Here is a 16,504-nt window from a genome sequence, read left to right as displayed (position 1 = left end):
CTCCCACCAGCTGCTTTTTACCCTGATTAGCACGGCATCCAAAGCGCCGAACTAATCGCACCACAAATGTGCCTTGGATGAAGTGGCACTCCCTATGACCCGAGCTGTCCACCGCAGACCACGACAACCTCGGCTCATGCCATACACTCGCTCCATCCGGCGGTGCTCTAGGTGTGCTGAATGTCTGTGGCACAAATCTAAACAGGTTGCAGACTTCACCCACTTCAAATGTATGCTCAAAACCTACAAGCCTGCCCTTCCCAGGCCAAACAAGTTTATTTCACCTCCCTCAAATCCTCACTATCCCACAACCCCAAACGACTTTCACACCTTCCACTCCCTCAGCCCCAAAGAACAGGACCCCTGATGGATCTCAGTGCCAGAGAGCTAGCCGCCCACTTCAAAGAAAAAAATCGAAAACATCCACAAAGAAATCTCAGAGGATTCCGTGGTTACTTTTTTGCAGGTTAACGTTGGTCTTGTTGCTCCTGTAATCCAAAATATCTACTACCGCACGTATAGCTGAATTTAACCCTTTGCAATCCAATTTTGGTTTCCTAGGGGGGCTTTCTCTTTATGCCATTATACAATGGCACCATCTGCTGAATAGAGCCAGTACTGCAGTATGTGACATGCCGGAGAGGCCTTCGACAACAGAGCGGCCAGTAATCTACAGTAAGAATACCCTGCCGGACGTCTTCCAACATCAGAGCTGTACAGCCCTCAATCAGAATGTTTTTAGACGTCAGACAGTGGATTGGAAAGGGTTAAGCTGCACTTTGTAGGTTTCCGCTAATATTAGATTGCCATGTGCAATGATTTAATACTACTAGGACTATTTGCTGTTTGTTCTATAACCGTTAATTAGCTTTTTAGTTTTAAATTATTGTTTTAATGTTGCTAACTTGCATACGTCAAATGTTTTATTATTTTAACCCTTTCCAATCCACTGTCTGACGTCTGAAGACATTCTGATTGAAGGCTGTGCAACTCTAATGTCGGAAGACGTCCGGCAGGGTATTCTTACTGTATATTACTGGCCGCTATGTTATTGGGGGCCTCTCCAGCATGTCCCATACCGCAGTACTGGCTCTAGCCAGCAGACGGCACAATTGTATAATGGCAGAAAGAGAGAGCCCCCTAGGAAACCCTGAATCCAAAATTGGATTGCAAAGGGTTAAGGATGCACGGAGGTATTACTATATGGTACACTATAATTATGTTATTGTAAAACACAATGAGGAACATTGGCATACTTCATGTGGCCCTTTCCTAACTATACTTATCTGCATCCCCTTATGGCAGAGGTAATCTTTGTGTCCTGAAGTGTCAGGGGCATGGGACCGACCAGAAAACTGTCTATGGTTTTTTCACTCCTGCGCTCATGGAGGCCGCACGTGGTAAGCTTTCAAGAAACCCACCTTACACCCTACACTTTAAGAGCTCTGCGGACACCATGAGTTCAGTGGTCTGCTTACTCCCACCACACGTCATATTTCTGTGGGGGGGGGGGGTCCCTGTTAATAGGAAGGCCCCTTAGATGGGAGGTAGAACAGCTGAAAAAAGACCCGGAGGACAGATTTATTTTTGTGCGGGCTAAAATTAATAATTACCCTAACGTTCTTATGTTTTTATAAGCCACTAAACACATCAACGGCCCTATTGGCTGATGATATTGCATTTGCCTCCTTCTCGTCAGAAGCCACAATTCTCTGTATGGGAGATATGAACATGATAATGGACCCGTCCCTGGACAGATTTGGGGGAGAGGCTCGGGGGGGGAAGCAGATTGCGGGCATGACCCGGTTGGCCTCTATAATCTCGGTGACGGGGTGGCTAGATCTGTGGCATGTATTTCACCCCAGGCAATAAGAAGTTTCCTGCTATGCTGCCCACAATCACGCCCTTAGCTGCTGTATTGATTATATATTTGGATCCCCTTCCTTATTCCCGAAAATAAGCTCCATAGAATTCCTCCCTAGAGGAGTATCGGATCACTCGCCGATTCAAATGGTTCTGAAAAACCTTGGTCTAAATGCCCCTATGAAGTGGAAAATACACCCATTCTGCCATTCACTGCTTGGCCCTAATGATGGTATACCGGCTGATACCCATGTATACTATGAAGTGCATGTGGCATGCCATGATGTTATTCTGATATGGGAAGCGTTCAAGCCCGACCTCAGAGGCTGCTTTAGAACCTCAATTTCAGCTTTTAAAATAGCTGCGGCCTGAGAGTGAAAACTACTGGCAAAATGAATTTATAACTAACCCTTTTGACGTTAATAGGAACAAGTAGTTACTGTTTGGCAGGGACTATTTGCTATATTTAAGGGAGAAAGCCCAAAGGAATCTCTTTTTTACCCAACAGTCCTTTTTCGAGCTGGTCAAGTAAGTTACTGGCCTTCATAGCCCATCAGGAATCAGCCCCCCTCTTGATACTGAGGATTAAGTCAGCTGTGGGAGTCACACTTTCAGACCCAATAGATATTCTGGATAGATTTCAAGAATTCTATAGTGTTCTGTATCAGTCTCAGGTTGACTATTCCTCTACTGAACTAAATAGCTATTTAGCAGACATAGTATTCACTCAACTACAAGATTCTCAATAAATCCTTAATAGACCCTCCTATTACACCCCAGGACCAGATTGTCTGCCGTTGAAGGTCTATCTACAGTACAAAGGGGAAATCGTACCATCTCCCGGAATCTATGTCAGGAGCTAGCATAGTGCTAATTTTAAAGTCTGACGAAAACCCAGAGGAATATGGCTCATATGGGCCCATTTTTCTATTAACCCTTTCCAATCCACTGTCTGACGTCTAAAGACATTATGATTTAAGGTTGTACAGCTCTGATGTTGGAAGACGTCCGTCGGGGTTCTCTTACTGTATATTGCCAGCCTCTCTGCTGTCAGAGCCTATCCAACGTGTCACGTCATGCAGTACTGGTTTTAGCCAGCAAATAGCACCATTGTATAACGGCAGAAAAAGAGTAAGCCCCCTAGGAAAACCAGGTTACAAATTGGATTGGAGAGGGTTAAATATAGTTTATAAGATTGTTTGCTAAAATATTGGCCTATTGCCTGAATCAAACTATAAAAGAAATCATACACCCTGACCAAGCCGGTTTATTCCGGGGATGTCTACATCAGATAATATTAGAATGACACAGGTAGTCACTCAGGTGGGCTAGAGGTGGGGGTCAGATTAGGCCTTGGCTTTGTTGGATGCAGCTAAAGTGTTTGACTCTGTCGAATGGCCATGCTTGATAGAGGTACTCCAGGAAATTTGGATTTTGAGACTCATTAAGTGGATCTCTATCTTCTCTAGATCTCTAGTAGCCATTGTTGTGGTAAACAGCCTGACTTCCACCTTCTTTTCACTACACAGGGGCACGTGGCTGGGGTTGTCCCCTCTCCCTCCTCCTACTTGCTATTGCCATAGAGCCTTTGGCTCGACAACATGTATCATACAGGAGTGTTGGGATTGGATCTAGAGAGGATAGAATAGATTTGTATGCAGACAATTTAATACTATATATGTCAGATGCTAGTAACACCTTGTCGCTGGCTATTTCCCTCATAGATGGGTTTGGGAAGTTTTTTAGGCTTACACATTAAGTGGCAGAAGTCGTCTTTTATGCCTCTGAGACTCGAGGGCTGGCAGATGGAGGAGATATTCACAATTTACAGGTTACTTCCCAATTTAAATGTTATGTTTGTGTGAGCAAGTGAACACCAGGCCCTCGCAAACATTACTGGAGATAGAAACTGCCAATAGGACCCAAAAACTCACATTGCATACCAGCACACATAACAGATGGAAATGCTATGAAAGTATGAGGTATTGGTTTGTGGATTGACCAAGTAACTAAAGCCCACAAGCCACTACAAGGCTCCTCGTTGTTTAGCGGGTCCCTACACTAGCAAGACAACTGACCCCAAGCTGCAGGGAGAATGATAGGACCTTACCTATAAGCGCAGCGATTGCCTCAATAAAGGCGGTCCCGTGCTGGAACCCCGGTCCTGACTATCCATGAAGGGTTAATACATGGAACCAGAACAGACTGGCACAAAGAACACAAATCACACAGCAAGCTGCACGGACAAGGAAACTAGACACCAAACACACAGCAAGCTGCACAGGCAACTGCAGGACAGAGCGAGGGCAAACTGACATGAAACTAACTAAAAATAAAGATAAGAGCAAATGCAGATTTGCAGGAAACCTCATAGAAACAGGAGGTCAGTAAACAGACTCAGGACAGAGAGGAAAACAGGACACAGATAAGATATCTGCAAAGGAAACATGACTGCTCACCAGGGAACCCGAACCATATAGTGGAGGGATACCAGCTTCCTCTTGCAGAGGGCGGATATTTATCTGCAAACAGACCAGTGGTGATTGGCTAGCAGGAGAACACCACACCCAGCCAGCTCAATCATTCCACACCTGTGGGGCTGTGCTGCTAGAAATCTATATGGTACAATAGATCCCAGCCAGCACAACCCCCTAGGCCTCATGCCCATGGCCGTGTCGAACTCCGCCAGCATAATATTGCAGCAGAGTCCGACACAGTGCCCTGCCAAAGACTCTATACTCGCCTATCTGGATCCACCACGTGAATCCTGCAGTACAGTGCATGATGCGGCGGCATTGGTTCGGTGACGCGTAATCACGCGATAGTTCCGCTGTGCTGACAGCAAAAGTATTGCGTGACCGACTGCTTCCATTGAGTACAATGGAAGCCAGCTGCACGTTTTTCTGCAGCAATTAGAACATGCCGCGATTTCTTTCATGCTGCAGAATTCCACAGTAGAATTCCACAGTAGAATTCCACAGCGTGAACATTGAAAAGCAGAAAGATATTAGGTTCAATAGAACCTAATAGCTGTGGGATAACGATGTGGATTTCCTCAGTATTCTTTATGGCTCGCAAGACAATAGTGTTAAGATGGATGGATAGGCGGCCCCCAAAGTGACATAATATTGTTAATTCCACCTTGCCATATGAAAAAAAATAAAAATAGAAAATGCCCAGAGAAATATAACAATTACATAGCCTTAATTCCTTTTGCTACGTCTGGGTTTCAGTCAAAGAGCGAACATTGGCACATTTTTCAAGCAGGCCTATTTTGCATTTTTCAAAGTTAAACTTGGTGATGAAGATAAGTCTTGGGCCTCACAAGGTATGCAAGCAGTGTGTCGAGAGTTTACAGATGTGGACGAAGGTAACACGTGATAAGTTGCCATTTGGTATACCTGCTAGCATCTAGACTGCATGATTGAGCAATGAGTGAAGGTACTTTTGATCAAGAGAAATTGTATTTCTGTAATACTTTGGAAGTGACAGTGGCTTTGCCATAACATACATAGCTTAATGGAGGAATTGGGAAATCCATTCTATAACTCAACTGAATGGCGACTGTTCATCGATGGCTTAAAGCAGAGCTTGAACTGTGTCCTCCTCCACAATGGCCATTTATTTGGTGCAGTCCCAATTGGCCATTCAGTTTCTCTTTGAAGAATGTGGAGGCATAAAAAGAGTCATTGAGTTGTTACAATATTATAAACACAATTGGATCATCTGTGTTGACCTTGAAATGGTATGCTTCCATCTTGGTCAGCAATGCGGATACACCAAGTACCCCAGCTATCTGTGCATGTGGACAGCAGAACTCGTGAGAAACATTGGGAGGAAAGGAATTGGCCTCCAAGATCTGACCGCAAACCTGGTGATCCAAACCTTCTACATGAGCCACTTGTTGACAGAAAGAACATTATATTCCCACCTCTGCACGTCTCTTTTTTGTTATCTTAGTGGCTTTCTTACTGATATTGTCTCTCTAAAGCCTGTGGATAGAAGTCTTCTCTTCACAAATGACATTTCAGATTTGTTTAATTTTTGCTGCTGTACTTCAAGATTTTGTGCTGTGAGGCGCAGATCACACAAACTGCCTGTCACACAACCCTGTCATCTGATTTTGTAGTGGCCTTCTATCTGGCAGACATCATCCTGTCAGTTTCCAAGTGCCTTTTGATGGAATAGGAAACTGTACTGACTGCCATCTTGGATTTCTTGGCAATTTCCCTGTAGGACAGACCTACATTTGTAATGCTTATAATTGTCTGTTGTCTTCAATTAATTGCCTTTTTGCCAACATGATAGCAATGTGCTTTGTCCTGAAGAGGAAAACTGTCCAAATCCTACCCTACATAGTGTTGCAATGCAGTCTGTTCCAACACTGGTTATATAGAATCAGAGGGTTCGAAAGTAATTTACAAAAGTTGAGACACCTGTAGGAATAGTTTACACCCAATTTCAAACCATAATTTGCTTACTATGCTTCAGAGCTTCTGTCCTTGATGTGTTTTCTGAAAAAAATCAGTTTGGTTAAAATCATAAATTCTGACTATTGTTGCATTTAAGGTTTAAATTTCATTATAATTTTATGTTTTTACTTTTGAACCATTTCACGTTATTTGCTCAACTTGAATTGTGTTAATGTCAAAAGGAACTGGAAAAAGTGAGTTGTTCAAAAACGTTTGACCAGTAGTGAAGGAATATAGTATCTCCAGCATTTAGACAACATTGTTCCTCAGACATTCAGCAGAAAGAAGGGAAGAGGAAATAAAAAACTAAAAACAATAGTGACTGTGGCTCTTTAGTTGTAAAAAATGAAACTGAAATGGATCTGGTGGTAATCCAGGTAACCATGATAATACAGATAACAGGAATTGTAGATTAAGAATTGGAGGTAGTGGCAGAAGGTAGAAGTCGATAGGAGCAGATGGGAACTAAATTTTTTTGTTTAATATAGGAGTGCCGAGTTTTTTTGCTACATTTCCACAGAATATGCCATAAATGATAATGTGGGTTCGTCCTCTGACACGCACCCACTATATGTGCAGCCAGGGGTCCACAGCAGGTACATCCAAGAGGACAATGATTGAAGAGGCGGCCACACATGTACAGCTCTCTGTTCACATCCATGGGAGTTATGGAAACAGCTTGGGCAGCAACCTAGATATTTATGGCAAATCCATATTATGAAGGCTCCGGGAACCTGTTTCTCTCAGTGATCGATAAGTGAGGGTCTGTATTTTACACATGATGAGGTTTCCTGTAGGATTTAGAGCCTCTCATTTTTTTTTCTTTTTTAAGGTGCAGTACTGGACCCCTCTAGGCGATCCAATTTTTCATCCAAATTGGTCCTTCCAATGAACGAGCCACCAAGGATGAGCAAGTGTGGGAATGAAGTTACTAAAAAAATATTAAATATCTCCTTGGAGATCATCTACCTGCTGACCGGAGAGGTAAGTTATTCTATATTTTTGTATTATGTAACAAGTCAGACTAAGGGAAGAGAAAATCCATTGTAGGAAGTAATAGGAACAATCCAGTGTCCTGTATAACGGCTTCCAGACCTTCCAAGTGAGGGAGAACTAAAGAACTGAACAGCAGAAAATGTGAAGATCGGCCACCAATATGGTCAGTTCTGTATGGTGGGAACCAATGAGCTAATAGTAATGTTGTAGGAGCAGTAAGAATGGTAAGTAGACTTCTTGTAATAGGGAGGAAAGGCCAGCCAGGAACCAGCAGGATCACATGGACTGAGTTTGACCTGAAGATATGGTCCATCTAGTCTGCAATTATATTACTTTCCCTTTTATTTATCCCTTGGGATTGATGTATGTTTATCTTATTGCTGACAGGTAAATGGGAGGCTGCTGGACGGGGTGTATATCTTACCCAGACGCTTAGCCTGGTTGAGGTAGGGATCTAGTCCAGGACCTTCTTGTGGGTCCCAGTGAGCTTAGCTGAAAACACTGATCTAATTACTGGAACATAAAAGACTGCAAAGCCAGGGAGTTAGAGACAGAGCCTGGAAGTCAGTGCAACTACTGTGGGTAGATCAACATTTGCTGCAAATTATGCTTGTGCGAGAAGAACCTTACTCTATCATGGTTAATTTTGTTTTGTTTTTTTAATAAGCTCATGTGCCGCCAGTGGTCGTAGTTTTTCCTTGGGTCACCTTGTTATTGCTGAAATTAAGAAAAATATAAAGTAACTTGAACTATTATCTAGATTAAGTGACTCTCTCTGATTTCTTTGACCTTACTTCCCTATGCAGACATTGCTACATGTGCGGGTCTGATGCGGGCCACCCGGGTTGTTAGGGGAAATGGCATGACAATGTTTGATTATTAAAGACTACATGCCTGCTGATGTTTTGGGTGAAACCTACTCTTTTCATACAATCACCATCCCCTGCTATGGCGAAGCTCATCAAACAGTTGGTGCAAGCAAGCATTCAGTAGCAACAAGCATTTGATCAATGCCAGACAAACACCCAGCAGCAGGAACAGATTACCCTGCTAAAAGAAGCACTTCTGGCCCCCCTGAGAGAAGAGAGGAAGGGGCCCCTGCAGCAGTTAGTCCAAGAGAGGCTGTGCAACGGTCCCTGCAAAATATGACCACAGATGATAATGTTGAGGCCTATCTGATCGTGTTTGAGAGGGCTGCAAAGAGAGAAAAACTCCCCAAAGCTGAATGGGTGGAGGTTCTCCCACTATACCTTATTGCTAAACCTCAAGAAGCATACCATGACCTCAGCAAGCATAAGGTAAAGGAGTATGCAAGACTCAATGCTGAGATACTTGCTCTTCTGGTGGTCACAGTGGTTGTTTTTGCTCAAAGGTTACACAATTGGATTCATAGGATTGACCGACTTGCTATGTCCTAAATGTTTGACCTGGTTCACCTGGCAAAGAAATGGCTGAAACCTGAGGTCTGTACTCCAGTCCAAAGGTGATGGTCGATAATAATATCCATGCCCTCTTTGTGGAGCTGCAACGCTGACTTGGTCATGGAAAAGGTAAAGGAATTTGCTGCTGATTGACCAGGCACTCCTGGGGTACATGCGGGAAAGGACGGTAGTTCAGAAGAGCAGAACAAGCAGGCAACTAACTGGGTGACAGTTAGAAGGGGTAGAGGGAAGAGAACCAGGGAGGCTAGTCTTGAACTGGTACAACCCAATAAGTCTGCAAAGTTGGCAGATGAGGACACTTCCATTACAGAGCCAGCACCGCTGCAGCACAATATGCCCTCAGAACGCCAGGGAGATGACTGTTCCAGTAAGAAGGGGAAGGGGAGCGCAGGGCTGGCTAGGCAGATCCTATTGGTGGGGGACTCAATTATAAGGGAGATAGACAGGGCTATCTGCCAGAAAGACTGGGATCATCGAACAGTGTGCTGTCTTCCTGGTGCTCGAGTTTGACACATCATGGATCGGGTTCACAGATTACTGGGAGGGGCTGATGAGGATCCAGCAATCATGGTGCACATTGGCACCAATGACAAAGTTAGTGATCAACGGAGGACCCTAAAAACCATTTCATGGACCTAGCATCTAAGTTTAGGGTGAGGACTTCCAAGGTAATTTTCTCAAAAATAATGAGTCACACTAGAAAGGCAGCAGGAGCTTAGGGAGGTAAACAAGTATCTCCAAAATTGGTGTAGAAAGATTAGTTTTGGGTTCCTGGAGAACTGGGCTGACATTTCAGCTACAGGCTCTACAGTAGGGATGGGCTGAATCTCAATGGGGAAGGTGCAGCTGTGCTGAGGGAGAGGATGGCTGGAAGTTTGGAAAAGCATTTAAACTAGGGACCAGGGGTAGGGCAAAAAGAGTAATAGGGGGGGGGGGGGGGCAGTGTAGACAGTGTCCTGGGACCAAGTATTGGGAATGGGGGTCGAGCCAGGGTGGGGTTAGTGCAGATACAATTGATAGAACAGCTAATAGTACCATAAGTAGCATAATGAGTATAAAGAATAACAACAAGATAAATTGTATGGCAACAAATGCAAGAAGTCTGATCAGTAAAGTGGGTGAGCTTGAAGCAAGAATGTCAGAAGAAAATTACGACATAGAAAGAATAACGGAAGCATAGCATGATGAAAAATGCGATTGGGGGGTGAATTTACAGGGTTACAATCTCTTCAGAAGAGACCGTAGGAACCAGAAAAGGGAAGGGGTATGTCTGTATGTTAAATCCTACTTAATGCTAAGGCTACAAGAAGATACGGGTGTAGGAGATGAACACGTTGAATCTTTGTGGGTAGAAACACTAAGAGAGGGAAAATAAAACAAAATTCTGATAGGGATTTTCTATAGGCCACCAAAAATAAAAGAAGAAACTGAAACGTGTTAATAAGATCAATAGAAGAAGTGTCAAATCGCAATGAAGTAATTATTATGGGAGACTTTAATTATCCAAATGTTATATAGGAAGATGAAACCTGCGAATCTCACAAGGGCGATAGGTTTCTAGGAATAATTAAAGATAATTACCTTATGCAACTTGTACGCTAGACAAGTAGAAAGAGGGCCATTCTGGATTTACAAATTAACAAACCGGACAGAATCATGGGGGTTCAGATAGAGGGACTTTTGGGAAATATTGACCACAATATAATTAATTTCCAGCTGTCATTCAATAAGAAGCCTTATCAGGGAGCGACAAAAAACTACTATCTGCAACATTAATTGGGACAGCGTCCTAAAAAGAATAGTACAGGCGACAAATGGGAGAAGTTTAAAGACATCCTAATTACCTCATGTGAGCAGTTCATACCCTTTAAAAATAAAAGAACTACAAGTAGAAGGAAACCAATGTGGCTCGACAAGACTGTAAGGGGGGGTTGTAAGCAAAAAGAAAGTGTTTAAATGATTAAAACAAGAGTGCAGTTAAGAAGCACTAAAGCGCGAGACAACCCCGATGCAGGGACTTAAAAAAAAAAACAGCACAGCGCTTACCTGAATCCCCGCGCTCCGGTGACTTCTATACTTACCGGTTGAAGATGGTCGCCGGGGTCTGCTCCCTCCGTGGACCGCAGCTCTTCTGTGCGGTCCATTGCCGATTCCAGCCTCCTGATTGGCTGGAATTGGCACGTGACGGGGCGGAGCTACACGGAGCCCCATAGAGAACAGCAGAAGACCCGGACTGCGCAAGCGCGTCTAATTTGGCCATTAGACGGCGAAAATTAGACGGCAACCATGGAGACGGGGACGCCAGCAACAGAACAGGTAAGTGAAAAACTTTTTATAACTTCTGTATGGCTCATAATTAATGCACAATGTATATTACAAAGTGCATTAATATGGCCATACAGAAGTGTATAGACCCACTTGCTGCCGCGGGACAACCCCTTTAACAAATAATGCAGGAGAAATCATAGAAGTTGATGGGAAGGTGAATCTATTAAATAGTTTTTTCTCAAGTGTATTAACAAAGGAAAAAGAAATGTCACATGAGATGCAAGGGGATAAAACGGACCCCCTGCAAAATATCACCTGACTTTTCAGGAGGAAGTGCAAAGTCGGTTAAAAAAGACTAGAATCAACAAATCGCCTGGCCCAAATGGAATACACCCAAGGGTTCTAAGGAAACTAAGTGATGTGATAGATAGACCGCTATTTCTTACATTTAAGAACACTGGGGTTGTACCACTGGATTGGTACATTGCCAGCGTGGTTGCAATATACAAAAAGGGGTCAAGAAGGGAGCCTGGTAACGACAGGCCGGTAAGTCTCACTTCAATAAATGGAAAAATATTTCAGGGGTTTCTGAGAGATGTCATCCTGAAATACCTCAAGGAAAACAGGATAACTCCTCATCAGCGTGGGTTCATGAGGGGTCGATCATGTCAGACTTCTGTGATCAGTTCTACAATGAAGTAAATTCTAGGCTGGAGCAAGGAGAGTTTATTGATCTCATATATCTGGATATTTCTAAAGCATTTGACACCGTGCCCCATATTATGTTAAGATTAAAGATGAGCGAACACCAAAATGTTCGGGTTCGCGTTATTCGAAACGAACTTCCCGCGATGTTCGGGTGTTCGTTTCGAATAACGAACCCCATTGAAGTCAATGGGCGACCGGAACATTTTTGTATTTCGCAGATGCTCGCTAAGGTTTTCATGTGTGAAAATCTTGGCAATTCAAGAAAATGATGGGAACGACACAGCAAGTTCTCCTCTGCCACAGCTGTAACAGCTGTGGCAGAGAAGAACGATGTTAGCCCATTGAATTCAATGGAGCCGTCAATACAGCCGACTCCACTGAATGCAATGGGCTGCCGGCGATCGCGGGATGAATTGTCGGAAAGGGGTTAACTATATAAGCCCTTTCCTGCAATTCATCCAGAAATGTGTAAAAATAAAAAATATATATATACTCACCTGGTGCCGACAGACGGAGTTCAGCGCGGCAGGCTGCAGTTCTCCTGAACTGCTCTGAACAGCTGTTAGTAGTATTCAGCAGCCGGGGATTTAAAATCCCCGCCTGCTGAATAAGATGCCTCTGAATGGTCACAGCCTGACCAATCAGAGGCCAGCCCTCACTCACACCCATTCATGAATTCATGAATGGGTGAGTGAGGGCTGCCTCTGATTGGCTCAGGGGCAGGAGAGCAGGAGGGGCAGGAGAGCTGCCCCTGAGCCAATCAGAGGCAGCCCTCACTCACCCATTCATGAATTCATGAATGGGTGTGAGTGAGGGCTGGCCTCTGATTGGTCAGGCTGTGACCATTCAGAGGCATCTTATTCAGCAGGCGGGGATTTTAAATCCCCGGCTGCTGAATACTACTCACAGCTGTTCAGAGCAGTTCAGGAGAACTGCAGCCTGCCGCGCTGAACTCCGTCTGTCGGCACCAGGTGAGTATATATATATTTTTTATTTTTACACATTTCTGGATGAATTGCAGGAAAGGGCTTATATATTTAACCCCTTTCCGACAATTCATCCCGCGATCGCCGGCAGCCCATTGCATTCAGTGGAGTCGGCTGTATTGCCGGTTCCATTGAATTCAATGGGCAAACATCGTTCTTCTCTGTCACAGCTGTTACAGCTGTGGCAGAGAAGAAGGATTTGTCTTCTATATGTTCTCAATGGGGTTGGCGCTGCTGCCGCCGGCCCCATTGAGCGCATATAGACGAACATCCGAACATCGTGTGGTGTTCGTTACGAATAACGAACATCCCGAACACCCTAATATTCGCCCGAGCATCAAGCTCGGACGAGTACGTTCGCTCATCTCTAGTTAAGATGTAAAATGAGACAGCTCCGTCTGGGCAAAAACGTGTGTAGCTGTTGTAGCAAGTGGGGTGCACTTGCCTGCGGATCGCCGACCTCTTGCACTTGAAAATGGCACACCACACGTGTAGAAACTGCTCAGGAGATGTGGATTTCTTTATCTGGCTCCTGCCAGCATTTATTTGTCATCACCGCAATCACCAAAACACAGCAATATCATCCAACGTCAATATATAAGGTCCATATGCACCCCAGTTGGGTGTGAGTCCAGGGTTGTCGCCCCTGTCGGACTCTTGCCTCTGCTAGGCCACCAGCCTGCAGCTCCTCCCTCTGCTGCACTGGTCCTCTCTGCTGCTTCCTGCACAGCTGCCTCTTTTGTAGCCAACTCTTGCTACAACTAGGGTATTAACCCTTTCTTTCCCTCTTGCAGGTATTAGAATGCCTGACTAGCACACTCTGCAGGTCATTCTGTGTAATGCACTGCTACACTGGGTAAAGAACTGGCTCGGAGATAGTAAGCAGAGGGAGGTAATAAATGGTTTGCTTTTTGATTGGGCCCCATTCTCTTCAATATATTTATCAACGACCTGATAGAGGGACTGGACAGTAAAATATCGATATTTGCAGACGAAACAAAATTATACAAGATAATTAATACAACGGAGGTCATTGTACAGCTGGAGGTCATTGTACAGCTGCAACTGGACCGAGATAAGCTGGGGGCTTGGGCAGAAAAATGCAAATGAAGTTCAATATTGATAACTGTAAGGTTATGCACATGGGCAGGAGAAACGGATGTCACCAATATACACTAAATGGGGTACTGCTAGGGAAAAGAGAGATGGAAAAAGACCAGGGGGTATTAGAAGACTTAACTAGAGAAATTAATGCCAATCAGCTGCTGCAAAAGCAAATGAAGTCTTGGAGTGCAGTAAAAGAGGTATAGGGGCGAGGGACGAGAACATTATTCTTCCACTTTATAAGGCACTCGTCAGGCCTCCCATGGAATACTGTGTACAGTTCTGGACACCGGTGCACAGGAAAGACATTGAGGTCCTTGAGGGGTTCAAAGAAGGGCAATTAAATTATTAATGGTATGGGAGGACTGGAATACCCAGAGATGCTATCAAAATTGGGATTATTCACCCTGGGGAAAAGACTGCGAAGAGGCGACCAAATAACTTTGCATAAATATATTATTTGACAATACAAGGATCTTTCCCATGATCTGTCTATTCCCAGGACTGCGATGGTAACAAGAGGGCATATTCTATGTCTAGAGGAACGAATTTTTCATTACCAACATAGAAGCGGGTTCTTTACTGTAAGACCAGTGAGATTTTGGAACTCTGGGTTGAGGACATGGTAATAGCAAAATCGATAGAACAGTTTAAGAGGGGACTAGATGCATTTCTAGAGTGCTATGAATACAGGATATAGATATTAAATAACCAGTGGGGTTATTGATCCGGGTCTTGGAGTCAGGTACGAACTATCAAAACGTTGATCCAGGGATTATTCTGACTGCCATTATCGACCCGGGGAGGATTTTTTTCTCCCAAATGGGCTAATTGGCTTCTGCCTCATTGGGTTTTTATTTTGCCTTCCTCTGGATCAACAAGTTGAGGTGGTAACAGGCTGAAGTAGATGGACATTGTCTCCCTTCAGCCTAACATACTATACTACTATGGAGACCCCAAAGACGCCAAGCAGCTGGTTGACCTCGTTAAAAGATACATTGCCACCAAGGACTATCTCCGTGACACCTTGGGTGCCCCTACCTCCCCTAAGAGTACCTGGCCTACTACGAGTAAGAAACTTCCATTCAAAGAAAAAAGGGTTGAGTCATGTCGAAAAAAAGGCTACGACCCCTGTGGTGGCACCAGCTGGACTGAGGTTTGACAGTCCTAGAAAGAACTCTGTGCCAAGGAGACCCAAACTGTTGAGGTGCTGAAGGTGCCAGGAGTAGAGTCATGTCTTGGCCCATTACCCCTTAACAACCAAGCCAATGGAATGTGACAGACCTTGGCACCGCTCCTTGTTTGCAGAGCCAGTTTGTACTGCCTCACCAGGCCTAGAGTCTGAGCCACAGGTGTGTTACGTTTAGTTACTTTGGTCCATGCCAGCCTGGTAATTGAAGGCTATTCACCAGGGAAACACCCGAGTGTGATGTGTATCCACGGTGATACAAAGGTGTATCCTGTACATTTTGATTCCATAGAGACATTGTCGGGAACTGTGTCCTATGAAGTAGGCGTAGTTAAGAATTTGATGCACTGTATGATATTAGGACGTGATTTCACTCTATTCTGGGACAAAATGCAGGATGTCCTAATTTTCCTTTGCAGGTTTTGTTGAGAAAAGAGGGTGAAAATCCTTATTCTCTGCGGGGGGTGACTGATTTGGAGCGCTCACATGAAAACTTTGGTACCGCACAGTTGAGAGATCCCACTTTCTTAAATGCACGAAAGAATGTTGTGCTCATAAATGGCGTACTGCAGGCCCTGCTGCTGACCAACAATATCCCAATTTTTCCATGAGATTTTTCCATCTGTTATATAAAAAAACTAAAAATAATGGAGAAACTGTTGAGCAGTTCATTGTCCCTAGACTATATAGACTTAAGGCTCTGGACATGGCATGTAATCATGCACTTGGGGACTGAGGAGATGGAAGACAGTCCTGCAGAGGTTTTTCTGGCTTGGAATTTATGGAGAAATAAAAAAATATTGTGAATCTTGCCCCATGTGTGTCAGCTGTCCACTCTTGTATCACACTTTCGTAGCCCGTTAGTGGCTCTCCCTATTATCGAGGTACCTTTTGAAAAGATTGGGATGGTTCTAGTGGGGCCCATAGTCAAGTCAGCAGAAGAACATCAGTATATCCTAGTTGTACTGGATTATGCTATGTGTTATCTGAAAGCTGTTCCTTTAAAAAATACCACCACCAAAAGTATTGCATGGGAGTTGTCCCTTATGTCTTCCAGGACCGAGATTCCTAAGGAAATCCTTAGTGACCAGGGGGCACCGTTCATGTTCAAGATTATTGTTCAATCAGTTTTATTGAGATTTTTCAGATGAAATAAACATATCAAGAAGGTCACGCAGGATCTTGTGAAAATTAACATATTATGTAATAATACAAAATGGAATAATTCGGGCCAACAACTACTACGTCTCACCCTTAACTTTTATGATATCTAATATCCTCGGATGAGGATATAGATTTACTACCTCAGGTAGTACTTGGCCCGACCATAAAAGTAACTCCTATCCTTATAATAAAAGAAGAAAGAGAAGAGAGGTGTGTTGGGGGGCGGGAATGAAGACGTAAAATAAGAGAGAGAAGGGAGAGGGGAAAGCAGGTAGGCTTAATATTGTTAACCCTGCCATTCTGATGGCCCAC

The 16,504-nt window shown here is 44.0% G+C and overlaps 1 protein-coding gene across 1 annotated transcript in view; it reads left to right on the top strand.

The window, feature by feature from the left end:
• Window positions 1-16,504, top strand: part of LOC136612845 (zinc finger protein 585A-like) — an 87,335-nt gene that overhangs the window by 56,097 nt on the left and 14,734 nt on the right. Inside the window, exons 6-7 of the mRNA XM_066593599.1 lie at window positions 5,097-5,233; window positions 7,168-7,319. Coding sequence (XP_066449696.1) covers window positions 5,097-5,233; window positions 7,168-7,319 — 289 coding nt within the window. The remainder of the gene's footprint in view (window positions 1-5,096; window positions 5,234-7,167; window positions 7,320-16,504) is intronic.

This window comes from Eleutherodactylus coqui, chromosome 1, assembly GCF_035609145.1.
Source record: "Eleutherodactylus coqui strain aEleCoq1 chromosome 1, aEleCoq1.hap1, whole genome shotgun sequence".
NCBI classification, from domain to species: domain Eukaryota; kingdom Metazoa; phylum Chordata; class Amphibia; order Anura; family Eleutherodactylidae; genus Eleutherodactylus; species Eleutherodactylus coqui.
This window is presented reverse-complemented; position numbering and strand designations above follow the sequence as displayed.